At 54.1% G+C, this 27,951-nt stretch overlaps 14 protein-coding genes across 14 annotated transcripts; 5 read left to right on the top strand and 9 right to left on the bottom strand.

Annotated features, from left to right (window-relative positions):
* Positions 1-47: 47 nt before the first annotated feature.
* On the top strand, positions 48-3,910 carry PHYSODRAFT_556438 (hypothetical protein; the record flags this gene model as incomplete). Its single annotated transcript, XM_009520760.1, has 4 exons — positions 48-752; positions 810-1,028; positions 1,103-1,136; positions 1,224-3,910. 4 exons carry the CDS (start codon positions 48-50, stop codon positions 3,908-3,910), a joined length of 3,645 nt encoding a protein of 1,214 aa, XP_009519055.1.
* Positions 3,911-4,372: 462 nt separating this feature from the next.
* On the top strand, positions 4,373-6,016 carry PHYSODRAFT_479260 (hypothetical protein; the record flags this gene model as incomplete). Its single annotated transcript, XM_009520759.1, has 5 exons — positions 4,373-4,511; positions 4,568-4,610; positions 4,682-4,764; positions 4,833-5,664; positions 5,761-6,016. 5 exons carry the CDS (start codon positions 4,373-4,375, stop codon positions 6,014-6,016), a joined length of 1,353 nt encoding a protein of 450 aa, XP_009519054.1.
* A 110-nt stretch (positions 6,017-6,126) lies between these two features.
* PHYSODRAFT_311003 (hypothetical protein) lies at positions 6,127-7,799 on the top strand (the record flags this gene model as incomplete). The annotated part of the gene is made up of 8 exons (XM_009520758.1): positions 6,127-6,289; positions 6,369-6,451; positions 6,514-6,593; positions 6,663-6,722; positions 6,802-7,110; positions 7,175-7,488; positions 7,564-7,676; positions 7,746-7,799. The coding sequence occupies 8 exons, from the start codon at positions 6,127-6,129 to the stop codon at positions 7,797-7,799; spliced, it is 1,176 nt and encodes a 391-aa protein (XP_009519053.1).
* A 69-nt stretch (positions 7,800-7,868) lies between these two features.
* On the bottom strand, positions 7,869-8,919 carry PHYSODRAFT_487332 (hypothetical protein; the record flags this gene model as incomplete). The annotated part of the gene is made up of 3 exons (XM_009520757.1): positions 7,869-8,276; positions 8,343-8,630; positions 8,701-8,919. 3 exons carry the CDS (start codon positions 8,917-8,919, stop codon positions 7,869-7,871), a joined length of 915 nt encoding a protein of 304 aa, XP_009519052.1.
* Positions 8,920-9,299: 380 nt separating this feature from the next.
* PHYSODRAFT_254857 (hypothetical protein) lies at positions 9,300-9,928 on the bottom strand (the record flags this gene model as incomplete). The annotated part of the gene is made up of 2 exons (XM_009520756.1): positions 9,300-9,742; positions 9,816-9,928. Coding segments are annotated over 2 exons (556 nt in total), but the record flags the coding sequence as incomplete, so codon positions are not given.
* Positions 9,929-10,758: 830 nt separating this feature from the next.
* On the bottom strand, positions 10,759-13,024 carry PHYSODRAFT_556434 (hypothetical protein; the record flags this gene model as incomplete). Its single annotated transcript, XM_009520755.1, has 4 exons — positions 11,959-13,024; positions 11,743-11,891; positions 11,566-11,673; positions 10,759-11,481 (listed from the first exon to the last, which is right to left on the bottom strand). Exons 1-4 carry the CDS (start codon positions 13,007-13,009, stop codon positions 10,759-10,761), a joined length of 2,031 nt encoding a protein of 676 aa, XP_009519050.1. The 5' UTR covers positions 13,010-13,024.
* A 215-nt stretch (positions 13,025-13,239) lies between these two features.
* On the bottom strand, positions 13,240-15,739 carry PHYSODRAFT_556433 (hypothetical protein; the record flags this gene model as incomplete). The annotated part of the gene is made up of 4 exons (XM_009520754.1): positions 13,240-14,024; positions 14,115-14,180; positions 14,533-14,546; positions 14,689-15,739. The coding sequence occupies 4 exons, from the start codon at positions 15,737-15,739 to the stop codon at positions 13,317-13,319; spliced, it is 1,839 nt and encodes a 612-aa protein (XP_009519049.1). The 3' UTR covers positions 13,240-13,316.
* Positions 15,740-16,266: 527 nt separating this feature from the next.
* Positions 16,267-18,069, bottom strand: PHYSODRAFT_486319 (hypothetical protein; the record flags this gene model as incomplete). Its single annotated transcript, XM_009520753.1, has 2 exons — positions 16,267-17,076; positions 17,164-18,069. 2 exons carry the CDS (start codon positions 18,067-18,069, stop codon positions 16,267-16,269), a joined length of 1,716 nt encoding a protein of 571 aa, XP_009519048.1.
* Positions 18,070-18,396: 327 nt separating this feature from the next.
* PHYSODRAFT_478970 (hypothetical protein) lies at positions 18,397-20,753 on the bottom strand (the record flags this gene model as incomplete). Its single annotated transcript, XM_009520752.1, has 3 exons — positions 18,397-18,975; positions 19,024-19,103; positions 19,874-20,753. The coding sequence occupies 3 exons, from the start codon at positions 20,751-20,753 to the stop codon at positions 18,397-18,399; spliced, it is 1,539 nt and encodes a 512-aa protein (XP_009519047.1).
* Positions 20,754-21,294: 541 nt separating this feature from the next.
* PHYSODRAFT_441932 (hypothetical protein) lies at positions 21,295-21,732 on the top strand (the record flags this gene model as incomplete). The annotated part of the gene is made up of 2 exons (XM_009520751.1): positions 21,295-21,516; positions 21,628-21,732. Coding segments are annotated over 2 exons (327 nt in total), but the record flags the coding sequence as incomplete, so codon positions are not given.
* A 292-nt stretch (positions 21,733-22,024) lies between these two features.
* PHYSODRAFT_482204 (hypothetical protein) lies at positions 22,025-23,626 on the bottom strand (the record flags this gene model as incomplete). The annotated part of the gene is made up of 2 exons (XM_009520750.1): positions 22,025-23,101; positions 23,198-23,626. 2 exons carry the CDS (start codon positions 23,624-23,626, stop codon positions 22,025-22,027), a joined length of 1,506 nt encoding a protein of 501 aa, XP_009519045.1.
* Positions 23,627-23,740: 114 nt separating this feature from the next.
* Positions 23,741-24,664, bottom strand: PHYSODRAFT_464626 (hypothetical protein; the record flags this gene model as incomplete). The annotated part of the gene is made up of 4 exons (XM_009520749.1): positions 23,741-23,915; positions 24,024-24,142; positions 24,209-24,283; positions 24,350-24,664. Coding segments are annotated over 4 exons (684 nt in total), but the record flags the coding sequence as incomplete, so codon positions are not given.
* Positions 24,665-25,085: 421 nt separating this feature from the next.
* On the top strand, positions 25,086-26,354 carry PHYSODRAFT_324947 (hypothetical protein; the record flags this gene model as incomplete). Its single annotated transcript, XM_009520748.1, has 5 exons — positions 25,086-25,256; positions 25,318-25,743; positions 25,816-25,868; positions 25,942-26,028; positions 26,105-26,354. 5 exons carry the CDS (start codon positions 25,086-25,088, stop codon positions 26,352-26,354), a joined length of 987 nt encoding a protein of 328 aa, XP_009519043.1.
* Positions 26,355-26,465: 111 nt separating this feature from the next.
* PHYSODRAFT_487113 (hypothetical protein) lies at positions 26,466-27,841 on the bottom strand (the record flags this gene model as incomplete). Its single annotated transcript, XM_009520747.1, has 4 exons — positions 26,466-27,192; positions 27,263-27,543; positions 27,612-27,714; positions 27,780-27,841. The coding sequence occupies 4 exons, from the start codon at positions 27,839-27,841 to the stop codon at positions 26,466-26,468; spliced, it is 1,173 nt and encodes a 390-aa protein (XP_009519042.1).
* Positions 27,842-27,951: the final 110 nt, after the last annotated feature.

The raw sequence follows: 27,951 nt of genomic DNA, 5'->3' as shown, positions 1-27,951 counted from the left end.
AAACGGCAGGCAGATTGGATTAACTCCTCCCCTTTCGACACAGCAGCATGGAGGCCCAGCAGCAGGACGCGCTGGTGAACGCGATCCGCGCCATCATCGCGCCCCGCGACGTGGCGCGCGAGCGCATCCTGGCGCTGCTGCAGCAGGCGGGCAACGACCCGAACAAGGCCGTGGACCTGTACTTCCAGTCGGAGGCCGCCAACGGCGCCGCGGAGCTCAAGGTCAACGACGTGGAGGGATCCGACGAGGAGGACGGCGACGACATGGCGTGGGCCGAGACGCCCGCGCTGCCGCGGAAGGCGCTGGCCATCGACGACGACGCCGAGTGGACCCCCAAGGCCGAGGAGCTCAGCGGCCTGCTGGGCGGAGAGGTCAAGCGCGACGTCATCCTGGGGTTGCTGAGCCGCACCAACAACAACCTACAGAAGGCGGTGGAGGTCTATTTCTCGGAGAACGGAGCGGACGCCGAGTTTGACGAAGGAAGCGACGACGAGGACGAAGCTGCGACGGCGGCCAAGACGCCGCTGCCCCCGACGCCCAAGAGCACTGAGAACGGGACGGCGCCTCCTCCTCCTGCTGCCCCGATGTCACCGGCTGGGTCCTCCAGGACAGTTTCGCCGCCGTCGGGAGCTGCGAAAACGCCTCAGACGCCGGCGCAGTCGTCCGCTGCGATGCCGCAAGCTCCGTCGGCGCTGACGTCGATCGAGTCGCACCAGTTGACGCCTCTGACGTCGCCTTCCGCGAAGGGTCCCGTTAGCGCTGAAGAGACAAAACCTGCTGCTGTTGCTGAGCAGGCGCCGACGGAAGAGGAGTTGAATGGCCCCGGGACGTATGAAGTGGTGATGTCGAGCAGCAATTTCCGCTGGCAGATCGGGAACGTTTTTGGACGCGCTGTTGTGCAGCAAGTGCAGCCTGGTGGACCGGCGGCGCTTGCTGGTATTCAGAAGTCGGATGTACTGCTCTCATTCCGCGAAACGGTGCTGAACGAGGAGAACTGTGCTGCTGTGGTGCAGCAGTTGTCGAAGGAGGTAAGATTTCTCGCTGCTGCTTGCCATATCGACTCGATCTTTCATGTGTATTAATTACAGTCTGGTTTGTTCAGCGTGTTCTTGTTCCTTCAGCGCTTCGCTTCCGCCGTGCGTCGGACTCGCACACTTCTCAGCAGGCTACTCCCAAATCCAACGGTGTGCCTTCTTCTGTGGCGACTGCATTACCACCTCAAGACGGTGATGGCGATATTGTAATGGCGGATGGTGAAGCAGCAAAGACTCCCGTTGAGCCGAAGTATGGCCTGCAGGTTTTGTGCCAGGCTGTGGAGTCCATGCAGGATGCCGTAGCAGGGCCCTCGGCAGTGGAGTTTAAGATTCTGGTGGACCTGCTTCTGAATTCAGAATTCAGTTTGGACCGCGCGGTGAATACCTTTTTGACTGAGGACCGCATTGTTAGCGACTTCCGTGGCATAATTGGCTTCGATTGGGATCCGGAGCAGCCCATATCAACTGTGATGGGTGCGAACAAACCGTATGCAGCTTCTATTCCTGCGGGACCCCTTGGGCTCACAGTCGAGAATATCTTAGAGCGAACGATTGTTGTGGACATCAAATCTGGAGGTGCTGCTGAACGAGCGAATGTGAAGCGATCGAGTTGGCTGGTAGGTTTGAATGGCGAGCGAGTCACACATTTGACGCATAAGGAGACGCTGCGTTTGATTGAGACGGCTTCGCGACCACTTCAGCTGCAATTGGTTATTGTCCCTCCTGATGAATACAAGGCTCTCCGTAGACAGCTCTCGATGAACATTCGTCAGCAGAAAACGGAGCGTCCAATTCCTGAACAGGACCGAATGTCGTTCCGCGTGTTTCAAATGAAGATTCACCAGGGCGTGCTGTCGTTCCCGAAACTTGTGACCAAGGCTCTCTTCCAGTACCTCAGCACAGAAGAGTATCATCCCCCGACTATGGACCCCCAGTACCCGAATCCGCTGGAGAGATTATTACCGGCAAACGACGCTTGGGATGCTGCACTGTTGGAGGACATTGAGACGATGGAGGAGGAACGCGCTGGCGAAATGTGTGCTGAGCGCCGTTTCTTGCTCAACCTGTTTGCATCCATTCACGACTACGATGACAAGGGCGAAAGCACTGTCATCCGGACGATTCAATTCCTCGGCTGGCTCGCTGTGCGCACGGCGCGGATGCAACATTACGTGGACTCGAAGGAACCTAAGTCGACTGGCGGTGACCGGTCTTGCAGGCGCCATCGTTACGAATTATTACTGGCGGTGGTGCTCCATGTACTCGAGAGTTTGTCGATTATTGAGAATCACGCTACATGGGACGTCATGGTGAATGCGCTCAAGATGCTCATCTTGTCCTTGTACAATGAAGATGTGGACAAACTGCTGGTGCCAATGTTCGCGCGACTTAGCGTCAGCTCGAGCCCAACAGCCAGAATTGTGCCGGTAGCACTCCTATCGATGGTTTATCCGCATGTGCGAGGGGATGTGCGCGTTCAGCTCCGTGGTATGCTTGATCGTATGTGCAACGACGATAACCCGTTGGTTCGCCGCGCTGTAACGTCGGTTATCGGCGACTTGGCTGCAGCGGGTGGCTCTCCTGTGGCCGGTTGGACTGTTCAATTACTTGAAAAGTCGACGGCCGATAGCCATGACATTGTTCGTATATTCGCTGTGAAAAGTTGTATTACCCTGGCCACTACTCTTCGACGCCTACTGCTTGAAGACCAGAAGAAGTCCAAGGAGGAGGCAGACCAGGCGCTGCGTCTGCTGTACTGCCAAATGGTGCCGATGGTGAATACGTACACGTCAGACTCATCGTGGCAAGTGCGGCTGGAAACGGCCCGAACTCTGCCTGCGTTCTGCCGAGCATTTGGTGCCGAGTACACGGACGTCTTTGTCGACCATTTTGTGTCTATGGTCGGTGATCCTACTGTAGAGGTGCGTCGCGCATGTGCTGAGGGCTCTTTTCTTCTAGGCGAGGCACTCCGAGATATCGCTCTGCAGCAAACCACTGCTTCAAGTTCAGAAGACTCAGCTCCTGAGAAGACCGAGCTTGTGGTCGCTGCTCAAGTCAAGTTTGTACGCAGCGTACTGCCCGCGACGTACGCGCTTTCAACTGACGTCTCGGTGGCTGTGAGGCTGTCCTTAGCGCAATCGGTTGGTCGCTCGCTGCAGTACATCGGTAGCAACTATTACGACGAGTTGATTCCGATTTTCACGCAGTTCCTGGACGAAAGTCAAGACCCTACTGTGCGCGCGTCTCTCTTGGAAGAAATGGCGCGCTACTGTGACAGCTCCGCAGAATCTGTGACCGCGATGATTTTCCCGGCCATTCAGGCTCTGCGTACCTCGGTACAGTGGCGAGTGCGTGTAAAGTTTGTTCATTGCGTGGATGCGTGGGCTGAGCGTGAGGATGGCGCACCACTCCCAGGTGACTTTGCCGATGCGTGTTTGGAGCTGTTGGGCGACGCGGTTCACGAAGTCCGAGCAGTGGTGTGTGAAAAGCTTCCCTCCCTGGGGAAGTCGTTAGGTAGTGAGTGGGTTGCTGAAAAGTGCGTGCCTCGTGTGTCTGTGTGCCTTCAATCCACGTTCCACGGGCGACTCACCGGTTTGCTAGCAGTGGAGCTTCTTGCTCCTGAGCTGCAGCACATGGATAAGTTGCGGGACGTGGTCGAGACGGTGGTGGAGCAGTGCACATCCACGACAGCGAACCTGCGCTTCCGTGCGCTCCGCACTCTCGGGTTGATCGTGCCGCGGCTGAACGATCCTAGCACGACCGAAAGGATTCTAGAGATCGTCCGTCCTCTCGCTCACGCTGAGACGGAAGCTGATCCCGACGTACGCGAAGCTGCAGAAGCGACGCAGACGCTGTTGGAGGCCGTGCTGAACTAGTAAATCAATTCACCTTAAAAAGCTCAAATTTATCCCGGCCGGCTTGAAGTATACACTCCCCCATTCTTCTTCATTTTAAGACGGACCTGTCAAGCTTTTCTTTTTTAGACGACTGTTCTTATGATTTTCGTCTTGCTTCCGGGGCCTCATTTGCTAATCGCCTGGGTAGCAATGAGAGGGGTACCAGAAGTCCGTCCGCTTGGTGGCAACTGGCTGAGTCGTACTCGCTTTCGCTCGCGCTCGGAAAGAAAAGTTTCCGCAAGTCAAGATCACTCCCAGCAATCTCTGGAAGACGAAAGTCGCGCCAGTGTGCAAAATGTGCAGCTTACCCCCGTGAAAGCGATCATCTCGAAGGATGCTGGCCTTGCATGGCTCTCGGCAAACCTGCTTGTGCTGATGTACTTTTTCATTTCGTTGGCACTCCTAGTACTTCTGGTGTACTTGAGCTTCTTCGCAGCGTCAATGGAGGACGGGAGCGCGCCGGACTTTCTGAGCTGCCGCTCGTGGGGCTTCGGAACGTCGTGTGGGTTGTGGGGAGTCGACTGTCGCCCGTTTGAATCCGACTGGAATGCCTTCCGGTGCCCCACGCGCTGCACTTTAGGTATGTTAACTTCTTGCCACCACTTAATCTCAAACTTTGGCTAACTATTCCTCAAGATCAATCATCATCACTTGCTGTGTATGGTTCTAGCCCCTATAGGTACTGTTTCCTTCTCAGCAAGCATCTCCACGCTACATGATGAATGCTAATGTTTTCTTTTCGTGACGCAGAGCCGATTCAAGAATCTGTCGAGCAGCGGTTCACGCTGGAGTTGTTGGACCCAACGGTGGTTGTGCGTTTTATCGATTTGCGGGTAAGTCCATTCTACCCTTTGTGTTTCCATGTTTACGGAAGATTATTCTGCTCTTGATGTGATTGTAGGTGCGGCAAATGCATTTTACTCATCCACTGCAAACGGGGTGACAACTACCGAGTTCTTGTCCTGGTTTCCCAAAACTATCGAGTTCAAAGAAGCATCCAGCGCCTTCTGCAGTGATCTATCGTGGTGGATTCTCGGGGTTGGATTTACTGCCATGGCAGGCTTTGGTCTCCTGCCTCGCATCCGTCCTGTCATATTGTTCTACTCGCTGGTAGCGTGGGGCTTCTTTTACGTTCGCCTGGTCGGACAGCCCTCGAGTCAAAATTACGCAGGCATCTCAATAGATTCTTACGGCGAGGTGATGGTTCTGCTAGCAGCGAGCAGTGTGGCGTATCGAATGGCAGCGTCGAAAACTTTTCGAGGATGGAAAGCGTTGTCGCTGAAGAGACGAGTGGTGATGTGGGTATTTTGCTACATTGTACCATTCCACGTTATGATCAACATGAATCTCATCGGATACGTCCCATGGCTAAACGTTGACCTTGGCGGTTTTGAGGAAGTGAACGCTAATGCCGGCACGTACGTTGTTTTTACTATCGTCGGCATTGGAGCGGTGTTTTTGGCCTTCACTCTCTTCCAAAGCTTGTATCGTGCCGGGAGATGGAAGAAATGTATGGTGATGTACGTGGTAATGGTCACATCGGTGCTCGTGTCGTGGGCACTCTTTCCATCGACCTCATTCCATTTACACCACACCATGCTGGGTGCATTCATCATTCCCATCACGGCTTTCCAGACGCCATCAGCAGCGTTTTCGCAGTCAACAGCGTTAGGTTGCTTTGTACAGGGTTACGCTCGGTGGGGCTGGTACTCCTATCTCGACACGATACGTACGTAAATGTTGCATTTGAACTTGGTGAAAAAAGTCGTCACTGAACTACATGTAAACATTTTTTCGTTTTGTATGGTAGCCACCTACATGACGATTAGTGTTCCAAAGAACCCGCCAAACACGACCAATGTAACTTCATCTCAAGCGATTGTTCTGTGGGAACAATTGGAGTCTGTCGAAGCCTACTCCCTTCGGCTTAACCGCGTGGAGGTCTATCGTGGTTTGGACACCTCGGCAGTCATCTCAAATCTGGAGCCAAACATGACATACTTCGTCGGCGTCGCCGGAGTGGCCAGCTGGGGCACGGATGGTCGAGTCGGCCCTCTATCAAACTTCACGACGCTCGAAATGTAGAATGGGAGATCTAGCTATCTAAACATGCGTTTTGCATTTCACACAATCATCCTGTTCAAGGGAAATGGGTACTTTTTGTGTCCCTGAAACATACTTTAGGTCATTTTCTAATGGAGGCGAAGTGTGCACTTCAGTTGGGCATCGCACAGCTGCACAGCTCGGCAGTGGCCTACGACGCGCAGACTCGCGGCTATAGAGTGGCTCATGCGAGTTTCAGTCGTGTTCAAGTGATGGGGGTGCTCGTGAAGCGGGCTGACACGCAGCTGAAGCTTGGTTAGTTGGGAACAATGATAACTTGCACATTGATCCCAGAGTACCTAAATACAAATTTGTGCTTGGATTGATACTACAGACGACGGAACGGGCTTGCTGGATGTGAAGATGCTGCCAAGTGGAAACACAACTGAGAGCCAGGAACTGCAGCTTGGGGCATTGGTAGGGAGCGTGGTGTTTAGTTTTATTGAGAGGAGGTTTTGAGTCTTATCGTTTGATACCAGGTGGAGTGCACGGGGACCATCGAGGAACCATGGCCGCCTTCGGATATGACGCGCAGTCGACGCTGGATCAATGCAACGCAGTCAGTATCTATGTAGGAGGATCGTCAACCTTGGAATTAAGCTGACGAGGCTGACTGATTCTTAAACAGCGTTCACGAAGTGCACGACCGCAACACGGAGACGCTCAGGATGCTTGAGATTATGCATCTGTACGTATTGGCAGTGTTGTTCGGTACATCAGCTTCTAGTGATCCCTACATTGTGGTGGTGTGCGTGCACGTGACGTAGATACAAAAACGACTACGCGGTTCATCATTCTTCTCCGCCTGCTGCACTTGAGCTGCTTGCGTTCCCATCGCTTGGCAACAGCAATGAAGCGGCCAGCTCCAATACAAGTGCTGCTAATGGTCATCAACGTACAAATGGCCAAGAACCAAATCAGTTTGGCGCCGCGACTCTAATCGAGAAACCGTGGGAGCAGAGCAATGTCGGCGCTTTTCATCAGGAAGCCACTCTACCCCCTGCGGACTATCAGTTCGCACTCCCCGAGAAAGACCAGGCATTGATCGAGCAAGGAGCGAAATCGCTTGAGATTCGGTACGTGGATGAATAATTGCCAGCATAATCATATCTTCATCGCTAATTCGTATTCACTGCGCAGGTTAAACGTCACCCCTTACTCCATCATTCGTGCGAATGACCGGATTACCATTAACGGGAAAACATTGACTGCCGTCGTGGCGGTTCGCAAGTACTCGCGACTGCAATCCGTGCTGGAAGCAGAAAATGTGAACGCGCTACTGCCGCAAAGCTCCTTCGTAGGAGCCGGTACTTTCAATGCAGCGGCTGCGGCGGAGCGCCATTATCGCCATTTCTTCAGCAAGGAAGAGGAGGAGCAGTACGGTCTCGTCGTGTTTCAACTGGCGGTGCCCATGTCAGCTTCATCTGCACCCAAGTCACAGGAAGAATGGAGCGGTGCGTTTGTGTTGCACCCTCAGTTTTATCTGGTCTTCATCTACCTAACTTCTTTGCGTTTTGTGGACTTGTCAGGAATGATTCTGCAGCAGTTGCAGGCAAAGAGTGATACCGGCTGCTCAGTTGCAGACCTTCGTTTTGCCTTTCCTAGCTTGCCGGTCGATCAGATCATGGAAATCCTTGCAAATGTAAGTCATTGCCGTGCCAATTCGCAGAAAAGAGCACTTCTGACGATTTTCTGTGTACTTGCTCCCTAGCTCCAGTTCGATGCTTTGGTCGTTTATATGAACGATAAGTACCGTTTGGTTTAAGTGGGTAATGCGTAGCTCCATACGTAATGTACTTCATTTGGCTTATTTTAATAAGCCAGCTTTAAAAAATTAGTTCGAATCATGATTCTGGATCCACGGGTGCTTGGCTGCATCGGCCAAGCTCATTCGGTCTCTAGGCTTCCGTTTGAGCAGCCCCGCAATAAAGCTCTTTGCGTCCTCAGAGACGAGCGGGCTTGATGGAAACTGGTAGTCCACAAGTTCAATTTTCTTGTACATCTCCATTTGGTTCTCGCTGTAGAATGGCGTTGACCCGACCAACAGCTCATAAGTGAGTACACCAAGACTCCACGAGTCGGTCCGATAGTCGTATGACTCTCCCATCACCATTTCTGGACTGAGATAGTCCGGAGTCCCGCAAAACGTCTTACGGAGATTGTAGGGCTTTGGTGCGTGTACTGACCACCCGAAATCAGCAAGCTTGATGGTTTGGTTGTGTCCAAGTAGAAGGTTTTCAGGCTGCAAAGCATGACGACGTTAGAGCTTAGCAGTACCCAGATATAATGCCAGTCAGAGTGAGCTTACCTTGATATCTCGATGAATCACGTTGCAACTGTGGCAATACCTCAGTGCTTCGATTACTTGGGCCACGTAGCGGGCAGCCACAGCGTCAGCAAAGAATTTTTCTTTGGCCAACTCTTTATAGAGTTCTCCATACGGTGCATATTCAAGCACGAGATAGACGCATGAGTCGTCGTAGAAGTAGCCGTGCATGCACAGAACATTTGGGTGGCGAAGGCGTGCTTGGATTTCGACCTCGCGCTTCAAGTTGTTAACACCGCCGTCGCGCGTCAGAGGGGACTTGAACAGAACCTGTGAAATCGGTGTCAGTAAGTATCATCATCACACATGGGACGGTAAGGTTCACCTCGAGCAAGCGTACCTTGAGAGCAACAGTGACGTTTGTGCATTTCTCCTTTGCCAGGTACACGTTTCCGAACTTGCCTTGGCCCAAATTCTTCGTCACTATGAAGTCGTCCATTTCCCATTTTGTGTTCCCACTCAACCTCTCGCTGATAGATTGGACTGGCTTGGAATCGTCAAGTGATGCGCGGCCTGAAATGCTCTTTCGAGATGCCCTTCGTTCGATACTGGTTCTCATTGGTTTCTGCGCAGGGTCCACAGGAACTCGGTCCGGTAAAACCAACTTCCTCTCAGTTCGAGAGATCTCCACGCTACTTTGTGCTGTCTCCTGCGCGTCTGCGATCGTAGCATGTAGTGACAACGGGTCCTGTGTCTCCTCTTTCAACTGCATCACGGAGTTGGATGACTCCAGGGCACCGCTGCTTCTTCCCGAATCCGAGTGCGGCACACGAAGTGCCGTTCCAATACTTCCAAGCGAGATCGTCTCTCTTGAGGACGCACTTCCCTCCTCTTTAACATCAACATCAAGCAGTTCCCGGGCTGCGTTGTGTGGTGTCACTGCATGCACCGACGCAGCTACACCTTCGTGACTTTTCCTTTGTCGAGATGTCAGCACACTCACACGCCTAGGCCCTGGTATAAGTTCCGGCGTCGCGCCCTCCAAGTCTCCATCCATCCCGCCATCATCGCTCTCATGCTGCAGGAGCCGCGTGGGCGTCATCACTCGCTGCGCCCCACCGGCCAATGACGGAGCGTTGGAAGCCGGGGAAATGTAGCTTCTCCGCCGCTTCTTGCGCTGTTTGACTGACACGACGTCACCGCTATCTTCCTCGGATACTGTAGCTGCGCTGCTCATTGTCTTGGACGCCGGGGTCTTGGGTTCGTCATAGATCTGTCGCTCCTGCGTCTCGTCCGCCGTCTCCAGCTCTCGGATCGGCACGAGGCCAGCAGGTTCGTCCGACACGCGACGTGGAGCAGCTGGCGTCGATGGCGGTGGCATCTCGCGCTGCTTTGGGGCCACACGCGTGCGCACTGGGGCTCCTCGAGTGATTCTGCCGGTACTGGTTGTGATAGCAGACATTCAGGTTAGTATTGTCACACTTGGGAATGACTGGCTCCAGTTGCGTATTGTACCTGTGGGCGAGCACCCGGCGCGCAGGACGAGCTGTCTTGGTGGCCTGCTGCTCCTTCTGGCGCCGCTTCTCCTCGCGCCATCGCTCCAGCGCTAGGCGCCGACTATCCGCCATCGTCGCTGTGATGGCGGGAAGTTCAAAACTGGTTGATGTTCATTTCTATTGGGTAAATGTTGATTTCTAATTCCGTTTCTTACCTATTGTGAATATTGCATTAGGTAGAAATGGAAAGTGGTATCCATACGAGCAAGAAGTTCTTCTTGTTCTTCTGAAGAACAGTTCTTCAAAAACCACTGCAACTACGTTGCAAGAAATCGTAGTAGCATGAACCACCTTAGATATAGTGGTTCACATTTCTCCTACTAGGGCTTCGCGAAGGCTGGGATAGGATTGGTTAACTCACCTTTGATCGCCATTGATAAACTCAATCCGCACGCTCCACGGGCATCTCCTGCGCCTGCTTCGCAGCCGCAGAATCTGCCCGACAATGTATCGCCGCTATGGTCACGACGTACAACCGATTTCAGAGCAAAATCAATGACGAATCTAACTCGACGAATTTGCAAATGAACTGGAGCAGCCTCCATCATTCTTGAGACGGCTAAAACACTCGGTCAATAGACATCACTTACTGTAAATTGACCTAAAGACGTTACCGGTTCATCACCGGTGTCGATTGGACGGGGGGACATCGCCCATTGGTTCAAGTCCAATAGTAGGTATTATTTATTATGAGGGCTATCAGCACTTCGTCGCTTCCTATCCCAGTATAATAAATGGACTTGTTCCTAAGGATCAGCACACATGAACTACAACCGTAGGAGCACGTTCTGTAAGAAACGAAAAGACTGCATTATCGTTATCGGTATGCACTCCGACCTAACCTGCTGGTCGATCGGACATCAATTGCAACTCCACCCTCCGCTATGGTCCCATGCAGTAAATCACAGGCGCGACTTGGCACCAGACTCTCGCGCAATTTCGTCGCGGATCGGGCGCAGCAACTCGTGCAACGCCACCTTGTCCGACGAGTGGTTCAGCGGGTCGTGCTGCGCAGACTCGTACAGAGCCTCGTACACGTTCCCGTCGTAGCGACCCAGCGTCGAGTTCAGCGTGTGGTCCGAGAAGTTGAAGCCGTCCACCAGCGTCACGGCGTGCGGGCGGATGAGCGCGAGCAGCTCCTCGATGTTGGCCCGGATAATCGGCATCTCGCTGGGGAAGACGCACCCGCCCTCCATGAACTCTCCGGCGGTGGCTTCCAGTTGCGTGAGCGCGAAAAGCCTGCAAAGCATCTGAAGCACCGGCACAATTTCCGGGTTCGACAAGCGTTCCTTGGTCAGAGTCGAGGAGGAGCGAACGGCCTCCACGAAGTTGTCCACCAAGACGAGATACGTGTAGGCGTTCGACAGCTTGTAGCAGTGCATCGAGTTGTTCTGGATACCGGCGGCGACGGATGGCTCGGATGCAACCTTGGTCACAAGACCACGGAGCGAGTACAGGAAGCGCTGCTGGAAAACGTCGATGTACGTGTCGAGCTCGAGCCATTGGTCCTTGCCCCGAGGCTGCGCACGCGACGGCTTTCCGATGTTTGCGATAAACTGCATCGCTGCCGGGAGGCGTCCGCTAGATTGGAATTGGCCATGCACTTTCAACAGCGCGCGAGCAGTCTTGTCATACAGAAGGGTGCTACGTGTCAGTCACGTGGGCCAAGCAATGGTGCCTGAACAAAGGCAAATTAATGTGCTACCAACCTGCTGACAGATGACAAAATTTTCGCCTTCTGCGGTCACCATTTGTAGGATATCGCCGAGGAGAACAGGCAGGCCACTAGACAGCAGGTAACCGTGTCCGCCGCATGCCTAAAAGATAACAGCGTACATGTCAGAATTCCAGACCGAATAGGTCCGCTTCGAGGAGTAACTTCTTACCCGACGGCAAGTCTCAATGCCACCGCACGCCATTTCAGACGTCAGCACTTTGAGTCCACAGCTCATCGCGTGCCCCACAAGCAACATGCTCAGGTCACCGTGCTTGATCTGATCAGCGAGCTGCAGTGAGAAGGCATCCACTTGGTTGCCTACAACGACAGAAAACATTAGCTGATCTAACTATCGTTCACCAATTCCCACTGAATAGCAGCTTACCGGTGAGAGTGATGGCATACGCCGCCGCAAGCAACGGGAACAAACGATACTGCTGCGTCTGGTAGTCCAGCACACTCAGCTCTTCCTTCGAGTCGGGTTTGTTGGCGTCGTACCCCTGTTGGCGCACAGCCGAGTAGCGAATAGTGATCGTGCAGGCTTTCGCCAGTGCAAGGCCACTCGACCGAATGTACGACATGCGGGTCTGCAGCATGGTGAAGTACAGCACCTCCTGAGGAACTCCCGAGTTCTTGACGTACTTGCCGTCACGAGTAACAGTGGCAACACGCATGCCCATTTGTTCACGAGGAATCCGCACGTGGTCGAATGTGCAGTACCCGTTGTCCACATTGTTGAAGCCGATCTTCGGACCAATGTCGCCCAGCGTCACGCCCGGCATCGCGTCGTGCGTCTCCAAGTCACGCAGCTGCACCATGAAGTTGTGCACGCCATAGTCCTTGCCCCCGAGCAGCAGTCGCGCGTACACCACTCCGAAGTTGGCCGTGCGAGCCAACGCGCCCGGCCACCACTTCATGGACGTCAGAGTGGGCGAGTGGATCTCGAACTCGTCGGTGGCGGGGATGTACGTGGCGGTGGTCTCGAGTCCGCGCACGTTGGATCCGTGGCCGAGCTCGGTCTGGGCGTAGCATCCGATCATGCGCCACTGCTTGGCCATGTCCATCCACCGCGCCTGTTGCTCGTCCGTGAAGAGCAGCCCCAGGTTCTTGAAGAACATCCCGGTGTGCAGTGCCGTCGAGGACGGACAACTCGTAAAGCCCTGAAGGACCACATGCAATAGCGCTGTGTCCTCCTCACTGAGCTTGTTGCGGTGGGCGATGATCTCCGCGCGACCAGCCATCTGCGTGGCGCGCTTGTACTGCTCGCCGCGAGTTAGGTAGTTCATCTTCTCATGGTTGAAGACAGGGTCTTGAACCAGCAACTGCTCCAGCCACTCGAGCTTCTCCACGTTGCTCTTGCTCTGGTGCAGCACGTACGCGAGCGCCCTCGCAGGCACGCGACTCTTGCGGCGCTCGGCATCCAACGGGGACGTCATCTTCAGGAAGGGTGCAAATCACTCGCGAATTGAGGAATGAGCTCCACGTTCCGAGCTGGTGGTGTTTACTCGACACGCACGTGATAATTGAAGTTTGTCACGTTGAAGCTGATCGATCATGTGCGAGCCTCAGGAAAGCTGGAGCGCCAATGATTTCATGTTGAAGCTCGTTTGGAGACGGTAGTATCGTCGATATCGTTTTCTCGTTCATCATCAATCGATATAAGCTTCATTCGTCACGAAACGCAACGTTTGCCATACAAGTTCAGGCTGTACTGCAACCAACAGCCTAGTGCCGTCGCTACTCCTACAGTCGCGACTGCGAAAGCTCGTCACGGATCGGGCGCAGCAACTCGTGCAACGCCACCTTGTCCGACGAGTGGTTCAGCGGGTCGTGCTGCGCAGACTCGTACAGAGCCTCGTACACGTTCCCGTCGTAGCGACCCAGCGTCGAGTTCAGCGTGTGGTCCGAGAAGTTGAAGCCGTCCACCAGCGTCACGGCGTGCGGGCGGATGAGCGCGAGCAGCTCCTCGATGTTGGCCCGGATAATCGGCATCTCGCTGGGGAAGACGCACCCGCTCTCCATGAACTCTCCGGCGGTGGCTTCCAGTTGCGTGAGCGCGAACAAGTGGCACAGCAGGCGCACAACGTTGATGACTGCCGGCGACGACAGGAACTCGGAGGTCAGCGTCGATGGGGCTTGAACAGCTTCGGTGAAGGTCTTGACGATCACCAAACTGGCGTAGGAGTTGGTCAGCTTCAGCGTGTCCATCGAGTTGTTCTGCAAGCCGGCAGTGACAGAAGACTCCGCTGAAATCTTCTTCACGTAGGAGCGGAGCTGGTAAAGGAAACGCTGCTCGAAAGCAGCCACGTATGCCTGAGGCTCCAGCCACTGCTGCTTCGTACGAGGCGTAGCAGTCGGCAGCTTGTCAATGTTGGCCAGAAAAGCCATAGGCTCAGGCACCTTGCCCGTCTTCTTGTACGACGTCAAGATCTTCAGCAGAGCTCGAGCAGTCTTCAATTTTATATACACACGTAGACGTTTGTATTAGATTATGAAGGGAGTCAGTCGGTTCATGCACGAAATGCCAATAGCCGCACAAACCTGGATCGAAAGCACCAAGTTGTCGCCTTCAGTCGTGACAGTCTGCACGGCGTCGCCCAGCAAAATCTATACGAGACAATAGCACAAAGTTTAGTCGATACGTTTACCTTCATGAACATCACGTGCTGCGTGTTTACGAACCGGCAAACCTGCACAATAACAGCAACAATATTATCGTGAGAACTCCGCATGAGTGCGAGGTTAAAGGCAATCGTAAGCTTAGCTTACCGCTCGAAAGTAGGTAGCCGTGACCACCACAAGCCTAAGAAGTATACAAAACAGCACCGCAACAACTGTCAGCGACACCAAGTACAAACATATTGTAGACTAGACACTCCACGTACCCGACGAGCCGTTTCGATGCCGGCAGTGGCAAGATCCGTCGTGAGGACCTTGAGCCCGCAGCTCATGACGTGACCCACAGTAAGCAAACTCACATCTCCACTCTTCGCCTGCTCCGACAGTGAAGCCGCAAACTCGTCAACGCGGTTTCCTGTAGCCCCACCACAAAAGAAATCCATTGTTAGAATCATAGCCACTGCATGATCATCATTGCATTCAGTGAATTTCCTACCCGTCAGCACAATAGCATACGCCGCAGCAAGCAGCGGGAACAGACGATACTGCTGCGTCTGGTAGTCTAGCACACTCAGCTCCTTCTTGGACTTCGGGTTGTTGGCGTCGTAACCTTGCTGGCGAACAGCCGAGTAGCGAATAGTGATCGTGCACGCCTTTGCCAAGTTGATACCAGCCGAGCGGATGAACACCATCCGCGTCTGCAGCATCGTAAAGTAGAGCACCTCCTGAGGAACGCCCGAGTTCTTGACATACTTGCCGTCACGGGTGACCGTCGCGAATCTCATGCCCATGTTTTTGCGCGAGATGCGAACTCGGTTGAACTTGCAGTACCCGTTGTCCACATTGTTGAAGCCGATCTTCGGACCAACGTCGCCCAGCGTCACGCCCGGCATCGCGTCGTGCGTCTCCAAGTCACGCAGCTGCACCATGAAGTTGTGCACGCCATAGTCCTTGCCCCCGAGCAGCAGTCGCGCGTACACCACTCCGAAGTTGGCCGTGCGAGCCAACGCGCCCGGCCACCACTTCATGGACGTCAGAGTGGGCGAGTGGATCTCGAACTCGTCGGTGGCGGGGATGTACGTGGCGGTGGTCTCGAGTCCGCGCACGTTGGATCCGTGGCCGAGCTCGGTCTGGGCGTAGCATCCGATCATGCGCCACCGCTTGGCCATGTCCATCCACCGCGCCTGCTGCTCGTCCGTGAAGAGCAGCCCCAGGTTCTTGATGAACATGAGCGTGTGCAGCGTCGTGGACGCCGAGCAGCTCGTGATGCCCTGGAAGATCAGGCGCAGCTGCTCCGTGTCCTCGTCGCTGAGCTTGTTGCGGCGTGCGATGATCTCCACCCTGGCCGACATCTGCATGGCGCGCTTGTACTGCTCGCCGCGGGTCAGGTAGTTCATCTTCTCGTGGTTGAAGACAGGGTCCTGGACCAGCAGCTGCTCCAGGCGCTCGAGCTTCTCCACGTTGCTCTTGCCCTTGTGCAGCACGAAGGCGAGCTCGCGCGAGGGCACGGGGCTGCCGCTGCGTTCGGCGTCGAGGAGGGACGGCATGGCGGGCGGTGGGTCGAAGGACGACGGGAGACTTGGGAGCGACTCGGTCGATCCGGAAATGCTTCAAGGCGAGGAGGACTTTGGCCTGGTGTTGAGTTGACATGATGGGTAGAAACGGTACACTTCATGGAATCTGCTTGTGTTGTGCACAAAGATCACTTGGAACTTCCAAGTTGGATGGCTGCGATAGTCGATAGAATGGTGCCTGAGAGCAAAATGCCCAATACCAGCGGATTGGAGCTTTACGAATCGCACGGTTTGCCTTGGAGGCATTGCTGCAAGCAGCGGGCAAACAAGAGCTTCGGTTGCATGGAAACGGTCTCGGCTTCCCGGCGGAAACGATGTTACATGTACATGTTGAAGGCAACTTGTTGACACGACAAAACTTCGATGCTGTCGGTGCTGGCGCGACGTGGCGTTGATGTCAAGTCGACGCATGAGCACCTTTGAGCATTGAAAAGGGAAAATAGTCTAATGGTTTGATTGACAAAAGCGCGTACTGAACTGACACGACTTGAGAGTACTGCTCAGTTGAACTCCAGCAACTCCTGCGCGTCCAGGGTGCGTTCTCGGAGCTTCTTGGACGACTTCTTTGCATAAGAGGACCGTGAATAAACGGGGTAGTTATAAACACTGGCCAGCCCACTTTCTTCATCTTCGTCGCCTGCTATACTCTTGGCGCTGTAGCTGATGTTGCCTGCTGGGTTGCATCCGTTGGAAGTGGAGGAGATCACTGCCGAGCTTGACAAGTCGCTAAGACCGTCGTGCAAACCACCACCTAGCTGCGGTAGGTAGCGCGGCAAGGTTTGCTGGGACAGCAAGACTTGTCGTGATACCGGTCGAACCATAGCGATACCGACACCCGAAGGGAGCCCTACGTTCGTCGAGGACGCAGAGTCACCACCGTACGACGTCTTCTTTTTGCTGCCTCCACCACTTGTACGCTTTGGGAGGTGATTTCCACCTTTCTTACGGCTCTTACGGCGTCCACTTAGGGTGCTCATCTGCCCACCATCATCGTCCTTAGGTGCTGCACATTCGCCTGGTTGCCATACCGCTGATACCGAAATACCCGAGATGTCTTCTACCGAGTCCGTCATCTTCCTCAAACTGCTGCTGCTCGTCGTGTGGCCGCTTCCACCTCTTTCATCCTTTCGATTTCGTCTGCTTCCCGACCGACGCTTATCTTTTGAAAGCGCTGGATTCTTCTCCTCAGCTTTTGCTACCCCTCGACTGGACATCCAGCACTTGCTACGCCCAGTTTCATAAGGCTCTGAAGGCCAACGAGAAGCTCCAGAAGCAATATCATCGTCCATCGTTGTGGATCCTGTAAGCTTCTCGCCCAAATTGAGCTGTAAAGCCTTGAACTCGGAGGCCATGCTTGTAGCGGACGCTGAGAAACAATTGGATGCGCTAGGTTCGACTGAGGCGGAATATGACAGCCCCTCGAAGTACGGGTGCTTCAGACACTCTTCACTCGTGAATCGGTCCTCTGGGCATAGCTGGATTGCCCCCTCTAGAAAACTTATGGCCTTCTTGGACACGCGTCCGCAATATCGCCGAGATAACGTTTCAGGGACCTTCACTTCGGGGATTTTCAGCCCCGAGAAGCGAGGGTTTGTTGCAAACAACTCCATGTGTCGTTTCTGCAGTGGGCCAAGCATTTTCTGGATCAAGTATAGCTGATCAATCTCACTTTCTCCAGGAAACATTGGCTGGCCTTCGATAAGTTCGCCCATGATGCACCCGATAGCCCAGATATCCACAGACCTGGAGTATTTGGTATCGCCAAGCAATAATTCTGGGGCGCGATACCATCGTGTTGCAACGTATTCAGTCAAGTCACACACATTTCCATTGCTAGGGACGGAGCGCGCAAAGCCGAAGTCACACAGACGCAGCGAGTGTTCACCGTTGGATGTGTTTACGAGCAAATTTTCAGGCTTGATGTCGCGGTGCACCACATTATTGGTGTGGCAGTAATGAATTGCGCAGCACAACTGGAATATGTATGAGCGCACGAGCTCACTGTCGACACCGTTTGGTTTGTCCTCCAATACCTCCAGGAGATTCTTCTCGACGTACTCGAACACAAGGTACAGTCGACCTTTCCGGCGGAACGCCTCTTTGAGAGCAACGATGTTGCCGTGCTTGAGAAAGCGCAGCATCTTCACCTCACGCAACGTCGTCTTGCGCACCATGGGGTCGTCGTCCTCGTTCTCTTTGAACTTTTTGATAGCCACCGTCTCGTTGGTCTCTTTGTTGTGACACTTCAGCACTACGCCATACGCGCCCTCTCCGATCACGCCGAGCACTTCGTACTTGTTCATCGCTGCAGCTACCTACTTCCGTGACTTGGACAAACGAAAGCCTGAGCAAGTTACGATCCATAGCGCTGCTGTCACTCAGCAGCATCGTTTTTAGAACGCAACCTCAGGCAAAAATACCACGCAGATTGGTGTCCGTTTCAGCAGCAGCCTCGTACTTCAACGTCGAGCGGCCAATCTGCGCGACAACCCCGCGTTTTGATAGTTTTCTGGTCAAATCTGGGAGTATATTTGTCGCTGGTAATCGGATCGGGATGTTCCAGCTGATGACAACGTGCTAAAGGAACTGATATTGCAGGATACCTCGCGCAGCAACTGCAACAACCTTGGTCAACCCACTCTTCCATTCTTGTTGCTTGATTCCTCTTGCAGCGATTCTTCGCTCTTGCGCTTTCTCTTTTGCTTGCGTTCAGGGACCCATTCTAGGCCTTGCGCCATCGCTACTTTCCAGCTCATGTATTCCGCGATGGATGCCTTCCACCTCTGCTGCAGATAGCGATTAAAATGTTCATGCACGTATGGATACATGTCGTCATACGGGTTGTTTGGGTCCAGTGGGGGGAGAGGTCGAGGAGCAGGTGGAGGGCCCGGTACCGGGGGCGGGGGATGTGGGCGCTTTAGCAAACCCTTACTTCTCTTGTAATGATGCTCCAGGGTCTTCGCGAGTTGTGTGAGCGTAGCATTCGCCTTGGCCTTGCTGTCTAATCCGCCAACTGACGCCTTAATACACTGCCCACCCTCTAGCGTCGTTGCGTATTGTAACTTATACGCAGGACTGCCGTGCACGGGATTGGCCTTCACTGACAATCGGATGGAAGGAGGAGAAGCCGCCACCGGCGCTTCCACAATGTCGCTCTTCTTCTTCCTTGTTCGCCTTTTCGCTTTCCCATTCCTCTTCTTGGATGAAGTCTGGTCCGCTTCAGCATTCGGCTTGGATGTAGTCCACGCAGATTCAACACTTGGTCCTTTTCGAATGGCACCAGTAGCGGTGAAAAAGGGGATGACGATAGCGCTTCGAATCCATTTCTCCAGATCATCTCCGTGCGCCTCGGAGTCGAAACCTTGAGGCTGCGTTGACACAAACGCATCGAATATCATGGCTGTTATCTTCTCCGGCAGAGTTTCGACCTTTTCCAGTGTATCTAACGGGAAGTACGACTGGAAGAGCTGCCAGTTGAAGCCTACAAGGAGCTCCCTCGTGAAGGCTTGGACACTTTCTTCCGTCGGGGGGCACACCGCTTGTTGTTTCACTACGGTATCTTCAATCAGCTGTGCCATGTACTCCTCAATAACAATACTACCAGCGACGGCAGCGGAGTCTTCGAATGTTCCGATAAGCTCCCCCACATTCGATGTCTTGATACTTGCCATATACACAAAAAAGTCGACCAGTTCCTGTAGGTATTAACAAACAAATTAGAACCGTATCATCCAACGAAAATCTCACTATGCCTTGCACGTACGTCAGATGGCATCGTCGCATTCCGGTCTGGGCAACATTATTGTGCATTGCACACAAATACGATTAGAATCATCTATCGGACAACCATGCGTCCGACACCCAGTAAAACGTACCAACTTCAAATGCGAAGTTCTCCAATCCACGCATGAGTTCGAATAGCATCGCATCGCTCGAATACTGGCGACACAAGCAACACAAAGGTTAGCACTACGTTAGCTTTCGATGCTTCAGAGAACTTAGTCAACACTGAAAATAGGACACAAACACGTACCGCTGAATATTCTCTCCTGCAAATGGTGCCACTCCGTGGTTCAATGGTCTCCAGTAGAGTGTTCCCCTCAGAACGATGCAATGGGTGATAAGACGCAGGGTGGAATACGGGATTAAACATTCTCCTCACCATCGTCCGCGGAACCACACTTTCAGTACGTGGTGGTAAAATTTCAGTGCCTGGTCCATCGTCGACTCCATCGTCCCACTCATCTTCCAGACCTTCGTCACCAAGGAATGTCGAGATCTTCTTGGTGCGAAAAATATTGTCGCTTGAAGGGAATCCGGTAGCTCTCTTAATGCGTCGGACACGCTCAATTTCCTCCAAGGCCTTCTCTTCCTTTTCCTTCGTTACAGTCGCACCTCCATGCCGGTTCGCAAGCACGAAACAGTTGCATGCTACCTTCTCCTCTTCTTCCGTCAGCTCCACTTCAAGTTCAGGATGCCGTTTAGTCCACAACAATTTTTGATGGAGTACGCAGCGACAGTGACTGAACCCTTGAGGCTGTCGACAGCCACGGCAAAGTTTGCAACGCGCCGTCGGGTCGAAAAGTATGCAGCTGCATGCTCGAGACTCCTGGCACAGGGCACGACGCTGGCGTACGGCTAATCCACAGATGCAGTGGAGCTCCACGCACCTGCTGCAGCACGCACAAGCTTCAGAGCTCGAGCAACCACAGCGCGGGTGAGACCGAGGCTCCGGTTTACGTCCCACTGGCACGCCAGGTTTCACCACACGAGAAGATTTCAGGTCAATCTTATGCTGCCTGATGAATCTGGCCAAGTACTCCATGCGCTGCCGGCCAGGGTTCATGGACAAAAACTTCTCCACGTCGATGCCTTCGGGCAACTTGAACTTGTCTGGCACCACGACTTTCTTCCTACTCGGCATCGGCGTCAGACCTTGCTCCTTCCTCAACTTGTTCACGTACTCGTGGCGTTCTTCGTGCCCCATTTTGGCGTATTTCATGGGGTTGAAGCCCTTGGGCCAGGCTCCGCTATTCTTCTTGGGAGGCTCGAGCTCCTGGGCCTCGGCTGCGAGTGTTTGGGCGGCTTCCTCCATATCGGGCTTGACCCATGGCCTGCGAACGATGGGCTGTGTGTGTTCGACGGCCTCCGTCTGTGGCTGCTGCCGCAGGCGCTCCTTCTTCTTCTTCTTCTTCTGGTACCACCTGACGTTCTTCACGTACGCCATCCGCTCCTTGCCGGGTTTCTTGGCATAATACTTCTTCATGTCCATGCCCTTCGGAAGCGTGAGGCGCTTCCTGCGGCGTTTCTTCTTGGTAGGCGCCGCATTGGTCTCATCCTGCCGTGGTTCGGCCGCTGGCGTGGGCGGAGCGGCCGGTGGCGAGGTCGACGCAGGCGTCGGCGTCGTTACAGGCGTCTCGGGCTCCATTCGTCCAGCAGGAGAATGTGATACTTAAGTAAGATAAAAAATATAATGGTGTGGTGCACACACACACACAAATTCGGTTTCCTCTATACATTTGCCGAATATGGAGAACGTCAAGCGAGGAAAGCTCAAGCTCAAGAACGGCAGCAAGCTCAAGGTGGCGTCCAAGCACAAGCACAAGAAGAGCAAGAAGAAGAGCTCCAAGCGCCGCGAAGACGAGGAAGAGCAGCGCCGTGATGAGCGAGACGAGAGCGACGGCGTGGAGGTTGACTTGGACGACATGACCCCGGCACAACGTCGCCACGCGCAGCACCAGAAGAAGAGAGTGCGTCCGTGCAAATGAGCAGGAGACTGCTACCTGGTTACATGCGTAAATTGTACGGTGTGATAGACAAAGTTTATTCTAAGCTGTTGTGGTGCTGGTGGGTACTAGGAGCAAGAGGAGATCGAGAAGCTGGCGTCAAAGACGTACCGAGAGCGCATCGAGGAGCTCAACCAGCACCTCGGCAGTCTCACAGAGCACCACGACGTGCCTCGCGTAAGAAGTAGATGCTCTGTTTGCATGCGTTTGGATGGTGTTGCTGATTTCTCCTGGTTTGTATTCCTATTGTAGGTGTCTGCTGCTGGTAATGGTTAAACACTACCGCTTCGTGGACGTGAAACGCTGGTTCCGTTTTCTTGCTACGGTTGGCCAAGTAATCGAGCTTACGCTACGTCAGTGGACTGGGTCGTGTTTATCCAGCTTATACATTTAAATCTTACCCTTGCTGCTGCCCTACATTCGTCATAGGATTCATATATGATCGTTGCTTGCTCTCGTTACCGAGGAGCTTTTACTCGCCGTCGTCGTCGTCATCCGACGCAAGTTTGTCGTACGCAATGCATTGCTGGTTCGTGGACCAGTTGCGTTGCCGAGGATCACCGCAAGAGAAATAGAGCTCGCACAGATGTGTACTCGTGCTGTGGCAGCCCATTGGAGACGACTTCTTGCACCGAATCTCCTGAACTAAGCCACCCAACTCGTCAACCGATGGAATGATATCTTTCCTCGGCTTCATCGTCAGCACGTAGTCACGAACGTCCTGGGAGGTGATGTCGAAGCGCCCCAGCGAATACAACAACCCGGGCCCAGAAAACGACACAGCACTTGTTTTCGTCTTGGCACCAATCATGGCTGCTATAGCACCTCCGAGACTGTGCCCCGTGATAACAAGATTGTTTCCGACGCGAGAGCGCGTATCCACGGCATGGTTCAGCAGATCTGTGAACACTGGGGATGGCATCACGCTTGCAATCAGCCGCATCGACAACATGTTCACTACGAAAGCGCGGGGCAGCTGCTTAAGAAATGGCACGAACACGTTTGCTGCTTGCATGATGGTAATGCCGAACCAAAAGTGCATATCCTCCAGCGCGTCGGTGGCCGAGGCTGTACCCCGCACAGTGATCACAGTCATGTTGATGGTCGGGAAGTAAATCTCCATCCATTGCTGTCCGTCCGTGCTCTCATTGTTACGCGCGACATATTCCCAGTTCTCCAGTTCTGTTCCGTTAAAACGGTTTTCAAGCGCAGTTTGTTGAATCTCGGTGGTAATGCCATACACAGCATCGGCCATCAATGCCAAGTCGAGCACGGAAAGCCCCTGGTAGCTGATGCTACACGCCGCGTATTCGGACGTGTCATCGAAAGTAATCACCTTGCCGTTAATAGTGACTGAGGCCGACACGCCATGCGTGGTTTCCAATTCACTTGACACCAGTGCGGTAGAGTTATCGAACGGACCGAGCTTGAACCCACCAGCAGATACAACCGTGCCGATAATGAACGAGGAAGAGAAGAAAACGAGCGACACAAACACAAATCCTGAAATGAACTTGCGGAACGCGCGCCCGAAGATCTGAGGAAACCGCTTTTGGGTCACTAAGCTCAGGGCAATGAGACACACGCCCATGATCGGCCAACCGATAAAAAATGACTCCAGCGATAGTAGAGCAGACCCAATCACCAGCGCGAGCAAAACCACAGCACGCACATTCAGCGAAAGGTTGTGCCACGGGTTGCGCGAATGAAACCAAGCTTGAAATTCTCGCATTTGCTGGAGCCGCGAGGCATACACGGACGTAGCGTTGGGCTGCCCCGCCTCCGCACTAGCCTCTACCCCAGCGCGAGCCGTAGTTGACGATATGTATTCGGATGTTGCAATCGGAATGGTGACTTCATCCGCTGGAGTCTTCACGCGTTTTTTCCTGTCTTTGTCTGTCTTGTTGAAACAGACCCAGCGCGAGGGATGCAGCGCGATGCCCACGTGATGGACGAAGCGGAAGCCTACATCCAAGAGCCATAAGTGCTCCGCACGCTTTTTACGCTCGAGAGCGCTCACAGCGCGGCGCATGATACGCCTCCGACGACGGTAGTTGCTGACAATGACGCGCATCTTCTTGTTTCGGCTGCTCCAGAAATGCGCTATCATCCACAGCACCAGGTACCCTCCGACAAACCAAAATCCCATCTGCACATATGCCAAGAACGCGTCCGACAGTGACCAAGACGTCGCAAACTTCAAGACCATTGAAGCTGCCGTCACCACCTCGAACAACACTGGACACACAATGTCCACGATGACAAACGTCGACAGGTCGATGGCTGGGCCTTCATCCTTCACCTTCTTGATGAGCAACGTTGTCTTCACTGCAGCGCGGATCCGCTTCCAGCGGTTTCGCGCTCTTGTTTTCGGGTCCTCCTCATCCACAGGCGCCAGCCTCGCTGCACGAGCTTCCGCCTCCTCCGCAGCTGCCTTCCTCCTCTCGTCCTCTGCCTTCTTGCGCTCCCACGCTTCGTCCTCCTCCTCCTTGTCGTCATCCAAGAACGGGTCGTCCTTGGCAGCCAGCAATATGGAGCCTCTCGGATGCAGTAGTCCGCCAGGAACTGCACTCGTCCGACTTCTCCGCAGCTGGTCGCCGCCATCGCCAGCGGCACCGTCGTCAGCTGGTTGGTCGTCCGGTTCTTCCGGCTCCACCAGCTCCGTGCGATGGCGGATGTAGTGGATGACCACGGCCAGCGCCAACCGGAAGTTGGGCAGCGAGCCGTCGGACTTGTTGAGGGCATCGAGGAAGAGTCTCGACGCCTCCTCGAAGATGTAGGACAGGAAGAAGAGCACCACGGGCAGCAGCACCAGCGAGATCACCGCTCGCACGGTGTAGTACTCGTCGTACTTGGCGCTCGGCAGGAAGATGGCGAAGAAGATCTCCATCAGCAGCGTGAAGGAGAACATGAGCACCATCATGACCACGAGGAACGACAGGTAGCCGAAGCGCACCTGGCACAGCGTGCGGTAGAAGCGCCACTGGCCGGACGACTCGCTGTAGGCGTGCAGCTCCTCCTCGCGGCCCTCGGCCGTGGCCAGCACGCGGTCTTTCTGCTTGTAGGCGTCCACCAAGCGGCCCGAGTAGCCCATGGCGGCGTCACGCATCATGACGTTGCGGCGAGGGGTGCTGCTGGACGTGGCATCGAAGTGGTGGTGATGGTGGAGGTGCGGGTGCGTGGTGTCCACCGAGACGGAGGACGACCGACCCAGACGATCGGCCTCTAGAATGGGCACGTCTCCGCCTCGGCCCGGTCGATGCGCCATGCTGCCGGGGCCCTGAGTCGCCGCTCGAAGGGTTCAAATATTGGAGTGGCGACGACAATCGTCAACAGTGCATTTGGCCTGCGACTGGTACAATACAGCCTGCGATATCCGATATATGTTGTAAATCTTCTATTCAATATCCAAGGTCGAAACTATTCTACTGTAACTCTCTATTTCCATATGTACCTCTTTATAGTTGTCAAAGACTGGCAAAGACGATACATGCGTGCCACACCACGGTTACCTCATTCATTCTCGATCAACCATGGCGCTGCGGGGCGAGAGTGCGCCGTGCGGCAAGCCGGCGGCATACGTGCAGCTGCCGGAGCTGGACGGACATTCGCGCAAGGTCTACGCGCTGGCCTTCAACTGCGATGGCACCATGCTGGCGTCCGGCTCGCTCGACCGCAGCATCCGCATCTGGGACCCCGTCACCGTACGTCCGAGCTCTGGTAACTTTTGACCCTATAGATCCTGACATGTTTGTCGCCAATTAGGAGCGCGAGCTGACGGACCTGCGCGGCCACTCAGACTCGATCCTGTCGCTGGCCTGGGACCCCACGACGCCGCACCGGTTGGCTAGCACAGGCTCCGACAAGACGGTGCGCTTCTGGGACGCCAAGACCGGCCGCATCGTCAACAGCGTCTCGCTGCCCGCCGACGCCGTCAACATCGCGTACAGCCATGACGCCAAGTACGTTGTGGTGGGCAACCTGAACATGGACTGCATCACGCTCATCGACACGCGCAAGGCGCGCGTGGTGCGGCGTGTCGTGAATCCGTTCGAGTCCTACGAGATGCAGTTCAGCAAAAGCGGCTTCCTCTTCGTGGCGGCGGGCCACGCTGCAGGCTTCGGCACGTTCGAGATCATGCGGGTTGTAGCTGAAAAGAAGGGCAATCCGAATCTTGAAAGCGCGCACAAGGTAAGAGCGGCGTGGATGCAGCAACAAGTAAAGAGGAGATCGTACTCATGGTGTCTATGCGGGTCTGAATAGGTCATGGCACACGCAGGAAGCTGCGTCAGCTTGGACTTCCACCCATCGGGAAGGTAAGGATTGTGATACCCGGGCTCTCTTCTGCAGTATTTCTAAAAGGTTAAAGCTCACCGTGAACTTTGATAGGTATTTGGTTCTGGGCGGCCTGGACTCACTCGTTAGTGTGTGGGACCTGGAAGAGCTGTACTGCGTCAAAACATTCGTGGTCACAACGTACGTAACCTGCGCCCCTGATTCAGCCTGAGCGGCAAGGTCAAATTTTCTCTCACAATCATTGTTGTAACTGCAGATCAAGCATTAGGTTTGTCCGGTTTAGCCACGACGGCAAGTACATTGCTGTTGGCATGGATGACCCCAACGTGGTCGTGGTGGAAGTGGAGAGCGGTGAGGAGGTCGTGAACCTCCAACTCCAAAACAACCTGCAGTACTTGAGCTGGCATCCAAGCAAAAACGTGCTGGCGTATGTTGGCGACAAGGGCTCAAGTGACAAGAACTCTAACCGCGACGGTGTCATTAAGATGATCGAGATGAAGGAGTAGATTGTGATGTTAGCATTGACACCAAGAGCACAGCAGGAATAGTTGCCGCAACAGCATCGACGACAAGAAAAAAAGTATATCATTGACTAGAGCTGTTTGAAGTGGGTGTCCTCAACTGGTCGTCGGAGGTAACAACGAGCCTGTAAGCTGGCGTACGTATCCCTGCATTTGCAGACGCGCTCGGGCAACTCCTAAGTAGCAGCTACACTGCTTCACTGTGCCGACATCTCCCAGTTCCTGCGCTAACCGATGGGCTTGGTCGAATGCACGCTCCGCCTTTTCGTATTCAGCTCGCCGACTCGCAAGATGTCCAAGCTGAATCCACGCGAAGGTCTCCGCTGGACGATCGTTGACCGACTGGATAAGCTGTAAGTGCTGGTTCATGCATGCGACAGCAGTGTCGAGGTCGCTCTGACGACTTGCAAGCAGCCCAAGATTACCAACTGCTAGACTTTGACCGTACGCGCTGTTGAGCTGGATGGCTAACCGAAGTGCCTCCTGATAGTAGTGTGCAGCTTCGTTTGGTCGGTCGAGGGAGCCAAACGTAAGTCCCAGATTCAAGTGGGCCACGAACTTGCCGGCGTCATCGGCGATCTCGAGGTGTTTCTGATGGTACACAAGTGCATACTGCAGGCTTTTGTTTTGCGGGTCGACGAACTTGCCTGTGTAGCTGTAATCTTTCGTCGAGGATGAAAGGAGCTGGTAGTTGACGCCAATGCAGTTGGCAGCTAGTCCCATAAACAATTTGTTCTCTGTGCTTTCACTAATTGAAAGCACCAATAGGTAGCAGTCAATGGCCTTGGAGTAGTCCTCGACGTTGTCGTGAAGAATCCCAAGACTACAGTACAAAACACACAACTGCAGTGTTAGGATCACCTTGAGAATGCGAACGAGATATGAAGGCTTACCATAAGTAGGCAGTGCACTCGGCATCGTGGCGCCCCGCTCGTTTGCTCGACTCCGCCAGCATGGAATACTCTTTGATGAGTTTGGCGGAAACAGCGCGACCGCGATCCTTCAGTTTTTGCGAAGAGCAACAGCTCAGCTTGGCCTCCACTTCTGCTCCATTGTCAAACGACGAGCGAATTTGTGTCTTTAGCTTGCGCAGTGCAGTTGCGTGAGGCGAAAACACAGTCTTTTGAATGCGCTCCTCTCGTGTCTGGGGGAAGTCTCTAGCTGGGGTTTTGATCTGGTGTGCAACAACAGCTTCAATGATCTTCCGTACCAAGCGTTCGCAGGGGGAACAGGTCAACGTACGCTCTCGGGGGCATCAATTCGCTGCGGGAGGTCTAGCTGCGGCGTAGCCTCGGCGAGCTGCGTGCCTTCCCTCGAGTTGACCGTCGTCACATTCGAGTTGATGCTACAAACGCACCACAAAAACGTCAGAAGCAAGGCCAACCGCAAGTCGCAATATTCGCCACGTACAATGCATCAAAGTCTCGGCTCAAAGGCGACTTGGGCGGAGAGCGCGTCTGTGACCTCGCCATTTTCCCAGCTACGAGCGAGGGAGTGAAGCGACGTAAAATTTCCGTTTCTGAAGTTGAAGTTGCTAGCATATTCGTCTGATTGGCTAATTGCCAACCGCGTCAGTGATTGG

This window comes from Phytophthora sojae (assembly GCF_000149755.1).
Source record: "Phytophthora sojae unplaced genomic scaffold PHYSOscaffold_2, whole genome shotgun sequence".
NCBI lineage: Eukaryota > Oomycota > Peronosporomycetes > Peronosporales > Peronosporaceae > Phytophthora > Phytophthora sojae.
Note: the sequence above shows the minus strand (reverse complement) of the source record. Positions and strands in the feature narration are given on the sequence as shown.